General features: G+C 35.8%; 1 protein-coding gene across 1 annotated transcript in view; it reads right to left on the reverse strand.

The window, feature by feature from the left end:
- The window catches only part of LOC106879696 (protein unc-13 homolog B), a 221,764-nt gene that overhangs the window by 93,568 nt on the left and 117,793 nt on the right, over nucleotides 1-10,403 (reverse strand). Inside the window, exons 11-12 of the mRNA XM_052975641.1 lie at nucleotides 10,278-10,398; nucleotides 7,535-7,641 (exon numbers count right to left, since the gene is read on the reverse strand). Of these exons, the coding sequence (XP_052831601.1) occupies nucleotides 7,535-7,641; nucleotides 10,278-10,398 (228 nt within the window). The remainder of the gene's footprint in view (nucleotides 1-7,534; nucleotides 7,642-10,277; nucleotides 10,399-10,403) is intronic.

Below are 10,403 nucleotides of genomic sequence, written 5' to 3' on the forward strand. Positions count from 1 at the left end.
CACCAATGTTACCACCACCACCACCACCGCCACCACCAATGTTACCACCACCACCATCACCATCACCACTAATATCACTGTCACGACCAAGACGATGATGACGATCACCGCCACCACCACACTACCACCAAAACAACCACCACCGCCACGACCCCCACGACCACCACCATGACCACCATCGTTGCTACCATTGTCACCATCACCACAACCACCATTGTTATCATCACTACCACCACCACCACCGCCACCACCACCGCTCCCACGTTTGTCCTAGCCAATGCATGGAATACCGTCATCGTCATCGCCATCGATGAAACAAAAACAAGAAAGAAACAAAGCGAAAGGAAACAAGACTTAAGGAAAGCAACCGAAATCAAACCAAATATATTTATTATTGCATGTGAACACGGCAGAGCTGCACCGAGCTTCAAAAGAAAATGGCTGGAGAGTTTATAAGTTTATTGATATATTTATTCAGATCTCTTTTACTCTTCTGAAGAGGGCAGATTGTAGAAGCCACAGGTGAAAAGGGAGATCAAATGAATTGATTTGTATTCTTGAAGAAGATGCTGGCTGAAGATATAGTGAAGAGGAACGGACACTTTATGTGGTCACCCAAGTCGCTAGACAGTGCAACCAAATCATCATAATCTTCTTCTTCTTCTTCGCACTCCTTCTCTTTCTTCTTCTGCTTTCTCTCTCTCTCTTTCTTCCTCCCTCTCCCTCAGAAACTTCCCTCTCATCTATCTATCTCACCATCTATATGGCAATCTATCTATCTAGCCATCTTTCTGGCTGTCTATCAATCTATCTATCTATCTATCTATCTATCTATTTATCTATCTACCTATCTATCTATCTATCTATCTATCTATCTAGCCATCCAGTCAGCCATCATCCATCTATCCATCCATCCATCCATCTATCTATCTATCATCTTTATAGATACAGTGAGAATGAGTGTTCAATATCTCATTGGTGGATAAATACTCTTCATTCGTTGATTAACATGGTTACCGTTGGACTGTCATGGATTAAATATTTTATATAAATATATGAATATATATATATATATATTTATATATACATATAGATAGATAGATAGATAGATAGGTAGATCTATCAAGCCAAGTGAAATTGTAATTGTGACAGATACTGGTGTCATGCCAGTGGCATGTAAAAGCACCCATTATACTCTCGGAGTGGTTGGCATATTAGGAAGGGCATCCAGCTGTAGAAAGCATGCCAAATCAGACTAGAATCTGGTGCAGCCCCTCAGTTTACTAGCCATGGTCAAACTATCCAGCCCATGTTCACATGGACAACAGACATTAAATGGTGATGATGATATACAAGTGTTAATTTCATACACACAGAGACGTTTTTAAAACATGTGGCTAATTCGATTCTTCCATGACAAAACTGTTTCATTTATCAAACAATTACAAAGTAGGAAATGATAGTTCTTGCAGTAACCATACTCGACATCTGAGACGCCAACGACAGCAGAGAGCCTAAACACTTGCTTCCTGCGATCTGTGGACATGAGCTCAATTTCCGCTGAGTCAGATTAGTTGAGTGTAAGTAATTAATACAGCGTTATTGATTTAATTAATTATGTGTAGGTCTACTGCGATAAACGAACATTAGCCTTAGTGGATATTGAAACAAAAATCAATAATTAGTTATAAACACAAACACTGAGTAATAAGAGATCAACTAAACAATTACTTAAAATGTAAAATGCTGGAGATTATTTTATTAGTTTCCAGGAGTCAGACTGTGGCCATGCTGGGGCACTGTTGTCAAAGGTTTATTTTGCTTTTAGACAAAACTACATCACCACTGCTGCCACCTCTAATCATATGGCTCTGCTATTTATTTTATCAGCCTCGTGAGAAACAATAGACAAGATTTCCACATTGGTGTAAATGGAGATAATTCAAGTTTGACATTTACAGCGTAATGTATTCCTGCTTGATAAACTGTTTTTCTTCTCTCTCCCTATGGTGATAAATTCATGCGTAGTTGTGTGTATTCATACATACAAATGTGTGTGTGTGTGTATGTATATATATATATATATATATATATATATATATACAATAAAATTACTTATATATATATGTGAGTGTGTGTGTGTGTGTGTGTGTGTGTGTCTGTAGATATATATATATATATAAAACCAAATTTGGTGACTGGCACCCATGCCAGTGGAGCGCTAACAGCACCATCCGAGCAGGATCACTGCCAGAGCAGTGGTCTTGTTCCCGTGCCAGTGGCACGTAAAAAGCACCCACTACACTCTCAGAGTGGTTGGTGTTAGGAAGGGCATTCAGCTGTAGAAACTCTGCCAGATCAGATTGAAGTCTGGAGTAGCCATCTGGTTTGCTAGTCCCCAGTCAAATCGTCCAACCCATGCTAGCATAGAAAGCGGACGTAGAATGATGATGATGAGGATATACACACAAAAACACATATATATACATGCACTTACACACACACACATGCATGCATGTACATGAATACATACATACATACACATACATAGTCATCCTCTGGCTTACCAGTTCTTGTTAACCTGCAAGTCACGGACCTAACATTCACACACACACACACACATATAAATGTTAAAAAGAAGAATGGAATTTATGGTATTATTTTTGATTGTGTGTGTATGTGTATGGATCAAAGCAGTTTGATTCAAACTTCTTGGTACTCTGAGATTCAAGCATGATAATGGACAGATGGATGGGTAGATAGATAGATAAATAGATAGATAGATAGATAAATAGATAGATAGATAGATAGATAGATAGATAGATAGATAGATAGATTGATAGTGAATTACATTGCTTTGGTTATTCTTGCTTTTCTAAAAGAGTGAATGATTAGAATAAAGTGAGGTAACTGAGAGAGACTACAGTGAGAGAATTATTAAGAATGTGAAAGAGAGAGAAAGAGAATAGTTCAACGAAGACAATGTAAATAATTAGATGAAAGTAAAAACAACAAAATCAAATTAAAAACCTGTGTGTTTAGCTTGACTTGTTGATATAATATATTCTTATACAACAGCAGTTTGTCGTCACAAGAATCTCTCCTTCACTTGTGAACGAGTAAACAATCGGCACCATTTAAACTTTACTTTAATAAGGTCAATCAATAATCCAATGATGAAGTGATTTCACAGCAGCACAATCTGGTAACGGAGTATTATTGTTGTTGTTATTGTTATTATTATTATTATTATTATTATTATTATTATTATTATTGTTATTATTCTCATCATGGCTTTTTGGGCTTTTGTTGTGCTCATGGAGAATAAACAAAATTATTCGAGAGATCTATTGAGTTCTTTGCTACAGTGCATTGATTTTTAACATAAGCACAAGACACCTACCACCATAACCATCACCACACCCACAACCTCCACCACCCGGCACTACCTCTACACAAAAAAATTTTGGTTGGGGGCGTGAAGGTTATAGTGGGTAGGATGGTGAATTCTGTGACGGTTTCAATGATGAACATTCTGGGAATCTGGTTTCACCAGTCCTCAGTCAAATCGTCCAACCCATGCTAGCATGGAAAGCGGACGTTAAACGATGATGATGATGATGATGATGATGAATACAAAACGTCACCTAGTCCAAGAATCGAAACTACAATCTTACAATCATGGACACAACACCCTAACCACTAAACCATGAACCTTCTCACACACACACACGTGAATATTGGTATATATATATATATATATATATATAGATATAGATAGATATATATATATATAGAGAGAGAGAGAGTTGTTATAAGTCAAAGAAGGACAGAAGAAGCAACTAATTAATTAATTAATTATAGCAGACATTGCAAGATTAGGTCCCAAAGATGAGATGAAATGAAACTGGGTGGAACAATAGTGTACTTATGGTTCCACCCTCCACCACTGCCACCCCACATCCATCACGTAGCAATAAGAATGCTTAACCGATGATGATGATGATGATGATGATGGTGAATGATGATGAAGATGATGATTATGACAACGATTACAGGAACAGGTGAAAAACAGAAATTCAAAAATATGAAAAAAAGAGTAAAATAATAAAAACATAATTTATTATTATTATTATTATTAATATTAATATTATTTTTGACATGTCAAATAGAGATTTTCTTATTAGAACATGTTAACTGGTTTCAGTATTGTTACGATACATAAGAACATACACATTTTCATACACATATATGTATTCATATGTATAGAATATACATATGTCAGTGTTCATATATACAATGCACTCACACACATACATGCACTTTTACACAAATACACACATTCAAATTTGGATGTATACATCCACATATACATGTATATACATGTACACACACACACACACACACACACAATTTACATGCATACATATAAATATACTTCAAGTGAGCATGCATACACACACACAGACACACATGTACAGACATACACATATGCTTCATGCATGCACCCACATGCACATATATATATATATATATATATATATATACTCATTCAAATTCACATGCATACACCCACATGTATATATTTATACTCACACATATATGCAAACATATTTACATACGTACATGTAGATATGCCTCATGTGAGCACACACAGGTACGCACAACTCACACAAACACACATTTTCAGATTCACATGCATGCATCCACAAGTATATGTATATACATGTACTCACACACACACACACACACATTTAATGAATGCATATAGATTTACCTCATGTGAGCACAAACACACTCATACACACATTTAATGAATGCATATGGATGTACCTCATGTGAGCACACACATAAACACTTAATGAATGCATATAAATATATTTCATGTGAATATACACTCATACATACGCACACACAAGTTTAATGATACATAGATATATCTCATGTGAGAGCACACACACCCACACACACAGACACACATTTCCAACAATAAAACAAAAACAATTGCTTTATTTCTTGAAAGCTAATTCCTTTCTTGCCACAATTTGAACAAAACAACAACAGCTGTAGCTGTCAACATTAGTTTTATCTGGAATTATGCAATTTATCTCTGGAATATATAATAGGATTAGCGCATGAACATATATTCACACACACATCCACACACACACACACGTCTGAACATAAATATATACACACCCACATCTACATGTATACACATGCACATACACACATGTATAGTTATATATCAAAAACTGTCAGTTGATGCTAATAAATTGTTGGATGAACAAAGGAAGACATTGGAAAAGAAGACAAAACCTGAAAACGTTGGTGTTTCGGTCATTTTTCACAAAATGTGAAAGCTTTTACTTACAGGAATTGATCAAACTTTCATTGCTGATGTTGTTGTTGTTATTATTATTATTATTATTATTATTATTATTATTAAAGCAGTGAGCTGGCAGAATCGTTAGAATGCTGGACAAAATGTTTAACAGTATTTTGGCTGTCACTCTATCCTGAGTTCAAATTCCGCCAAGGTCGACTTTGCCTTTCATCCTTTTGGGGTCGATAAATTAAGTACCAGTGGAGTACTGGGGTCGATGTAATCAACTTAATCCCTATCCCAAAATTTCAGGCCTTGTGCCTGTAAGAGAAAGGATTATTATTATCATAATTAAGGCAGTGAGCTGGCAGAATCATTAGCATGCCGGGCAAAATGTTTAGCAGTAATTCATCTGTCGCTATGTTCTGAGTTCAAATTCTGCTGAAGTCGACTTTGCTTTTCATCCCTTGAGGGACAATAGATTAAGTATCAATCAAGTGATGGGGTCAATGTGATCAATTGTCCCCCTTCCCACAAAAATTCAGGCCTTGTACCTATAGTTGAAAGAATTATTATCTGAATTATTAACTGAATGGAATAACTGAGTGGCATGTGCAAAACAAATAGTTGAGTAATGAGTAAGTAAAATGTGTAATTGAGTAGAAAAAATAGTAAAATAGAATTGTTTAGAGAATGAATAAGTTCATGGCTTAAACCATATGAAAATATTTAGTTTTGTAACAGAGCTGTGTCATAAAATACTATTTTGTTTGATAAATTAACAGTCAGTTTTATGACGACAGAGCAGTGATATAAAACATTTAAATATCTTTAGTAAAAAAGAGAAGCTCAAAACAAGAGTACTGCTTAAAAAAAAAAAAGGAAAAGAGAAATATTCTGTTCAAACAAAATAATATAAATCAAGCGAAAAACAAAACGAAAACAAACAAACAAAAAAAAACAGAAAAGAAAACAAACCAAATTTAAACAAACAAGACATTGAATTAATTAAATCTTCCAAAATAATATTGAATTCCTTCAATTTCAGATTATCTGCTAATTAGATATGAAGAGAAGACTGATTCTAAGTTAGATGCCAAACAGACATGAATCTGATGAGCAGGGAGGTGGTTGACACACATTTAACATAATTTTGCATCCATTAGTTATTTTATTTTAATTTTCTATTTCAATTTACAATAAACTAGAAAGTTCTAGAAATCCACATATTTTTGTCAGTTTATTGAATAAATCATTCTATGACAACTAGTGTACAATATTCTATATTTCCTTACTGATTCTTCCATTACTGCTTTGGTTGGTATAGTGAAGGTTATAGTATGTTGATGAGGTCATAATAATGCTGGGAGATGGTAAGAGTTGTCTTCCATATATGGAATTGCACCTAGAAAGTTACCCTCCGAGGCACAAGTCCGGGCAAGGTTGTTTACGGAAGACCAGCAGTTGCCCATGCATACCAGCCTCCCTTCTCCATGCCACCAGTGTTATCCAAGGGAAAGGCAAAGGGGCCAATACAGCTTGGCACCAGTGACGTCGCAACTCATTTCTACAGCTGAGTGAAGTGAAGCAACGTGAAATAAAGTGTCTTGCTCAAGAACACAACACGCAGCCCGGTCCGGGATCCGAACTCACAATCTCGTGATCGTAAGCTCAACACTAACCACTGAGCCATGTACCTTCACACACACACACATATATATATATATATATATATATATATATATGTATATTTTTCTAACTACTTATGTTGGATATTATGATATATATATATATATTTATATATATATATATATATATATATATATCACAATATCCAACATAAGTAGTTAGAAAAATATATACACTTTTAAGTCCTAATATCTGGCATTAGTAATTAGAAAAACACGTGCTATAATTTCATGAATTTTTGAGCTTTTAAATTGGTCATATCCAGCCAAAATAGTCTACCGGTTAAAGATTAGCCAAATCAAGCCTCCCACATATTCTCTGCAATGTCTCTGTAAGAATAAGCAACAACCACATTGAAATATTTAAGCAAAGATATAATGCACAATTAATTTCAAGCAATTAGAATACATATACATTTCATTTGACATGGTAATCTGAACGCCAAAGGGTTGATAATTAATGAATTAATTCCTGAATAAATATGAAGAATTACTGGGCTGAATTCAAATGTAAACTTACCCGTAATGGCAATTTTAGCTGACCATTTCGAAGTTCCATCAAGCACGCTCTGTTTCACAGCTTTCATATGACCTGAATGTGATTTCTTATCAACACCAAAAACTTGCCTAAAATTTGTAAAGAAATGCAGATTATATATATACATATATATATATGGGGGGGGGGGAGAAAAAGAGAAAGAGAGAGAGAGAAATAGAGCGAAAGAGAGCGAGAAAGACGGAGAAATGCATACAGAAAATTATAAAGATTTTTGTAAGAAAATTGAAACTTTATAGATTATTTCATTTTTTAGATAATTTTTTTTTATTAAATTTCCAAGAAAAAAAGGAAGATCTTCAGAGAGGATGGGCAAGAAAAAAAAAATCAGTATTGTTGGAAATATCAAGCCAGAATTAGAAAAACAGCTAAACAAAAGACTGGCAAATAAGAACTCCCTTGTCACTTTTAGGATAGATAATATTACTTGCAACAATGGTCTCAGAGTTTGAGATATTGGATGGTTTTAAATAAATTATTTTAAAGTTCAATATATATACATAAATATAGAATGGTAATTTCTTGAGGCGAGAATACAGGAAACCCAAAATAACCAGTGCTTGATATTCTAATGTTAAAATATAGTCAGCCAAAAATAGATAGAAATTGACAAGAGAAACGGAAATCTTTGGATCAGCTGTTCAATATTGATGTGGCTCCCAGCTGAAGAGGAATTAAGATTTTATTATAAGGTTACAACCAACAGTTGTCTTAGCTATTCTGTAGATATTATTTCTATGCCATTAACTATGCCAGCCTTCACCTGTTTCCAAGTGAGGTAATATTTTCCCATAATCAGACATCCTTTCAAAGAAAACTGGAATCTAAGGACTTCACTTGCATGAAGGTGACTATCCTTTACAACTATCGCATTATGTCAAATCAAAAAGAGAGTATCACACAAGCGTTTGCATGCATGCATAGACACACACATGCACACACATAAATAATGGGCTTCTTTCATTTTCCCTCTACCACAAGTCTTTGGTCAGCCTAGGGCGAAAGCAAAAAACACTCAGCTTTGGTGCCACATAGTGGAACTGAACCTAGAACCATTTGGTTGTGAAGGAAACTTCTTATTTCTTTACTGCCCACAAGGGGCTACACACAGAGGGGGACAAACAAGGACAGACAAACGGATTAAGTCAATTACATCAATGCCAGTGCGTAACTGGTACTTATTTAATTTAATCGACCCCCAAAAGGATGAAAGGCAAAGTTGACCTCGGCGGAATTTGAACTCGGAACGTAAAGACAGACGAAATAGCCCTAAGCATTTCGCCCGGCGTGCTAACAACTCTGCCAGCTCACCGCCTTCTTACCACACATCCATACCAGCATACACACACACACACACACATGCACACACACACACACACACACGCACACACACACACACACATGAAATGAAATCCAGAATAAATTATTGTATTGGTGATTTAGACTTGGCAAGAAAAGTCCATAGGAGGGCAACAGAGGAACTTCAGTCGTTTGATGTTGGAAATGGTTTCTGTTGTGACATAATATTTCCAATGCATACGCATTTCATAAAATACAGATATCAATTTTTTTTCAAAGCTGACATCTATCAATTATTGGACGACAGAATTGTGCTCCTGGGTATCACATCAGCCCACACAATACTTGCTGCTTTGACTGAGTGGTCGATAAGGCTAAGAGAAATGATATGATGTGTTTTAAGAGTCAGTTTGTGATAGAAACGAATGCAGGATGATAGATTCACCAGTTGGACTTGAGCAATACATTTATTGATTGGCAGTTGATGGTGTTACCAACAGCTTTACAGAATGCCTGCCATTCCAAATTCTCAAATTAGGAATACAAAATCATTTCTGGTGCTTTCTGATCAGAAAACAGGAATTGGAAGCCAGACACAAAGACACACACACACACATACGACGGGCTTCTTTCAGTTTCCGTCTACCAAATCTACTCACAGGGTTTGATCAGCCTGAGGCTTTAGTAGATGACACTTGCCCAAGGTGTCACACAGTGGGACTGAACCCAGAACCATGTGGTTGGGACGAAAACGTCTAACCACAACAGCCACGCCTCACCCTGTTATATATATTTACTTATTAATTTTCTTTCTTTCAGATATCACTTACTTAGAGAAGAAGGGAAACGCCCATAGCCATTTCTCATAGCCTCTGAGAATGATGGGGGTGGGGAAGGAGGAAGGAAGTTACCCTCACACCAAAGCTCAGATCTAAATGCTAGTAAGAGATTGGACTTCGTTAAAGACCCTCTAAGGCCATTTGATGTCAGTAAATTGGGCAATGAATTACATCTACCAGCCAGAACTATGAATGGTCCTTGTGACAGGTTTCCTACACAACTGAGGTCTGTTGAATTTCGTCTGCAAGGCTTTAGTGAACCAAAACCAAAGCCATGATAAAAGGCGTTTGGGATCCTTTCAGTTGCTGTTACAGATTCGGAAATATTAAAAGTAAAGTGAAAATTTTCAAATTTGGTATATTGGTGCCAATTTTTTATGCAGAATCTGAATTTGGGATTCCATTTATTCTACAAAAAAAAAAAAAAAAAAAACCTGGCATTTGTTCTAGGGAGGGGTCATGTGGTGAAGTCGAACCCAAAACCATGTTGTTGCAAAGCAAGGTTCTTAACGACGCATGCATCAGTTATTAAATCTATGGTAAACAAAGATGAAAAAAAAAAGTCTCACCGGATAAGCTCAAATATTTCAGGTTTATTCTTTTCTCGTGCTTTCATTCGATCTTTCATTGCCATGATTATATTGTGGGTTTTATCTTCCGCTCCATGCTTGGAGCTTTTTTCAGCAGCCCCTGTA

This window comes from Octopus bimaculoides, chromosome 22, assembly GCF_001194135.2.
Source record: "Octopus bimaculoides isolate UCB-OBI-ISO-001 chromosome 22, ASM119413v2, whole genome shotgun sequence".
Lineage (NCBI taxonomy): Eukaryota > Metazoa > Mollusca > Cephalopoda > Octopoda > Octopodidae > Octopus > Octopus bimaculoides.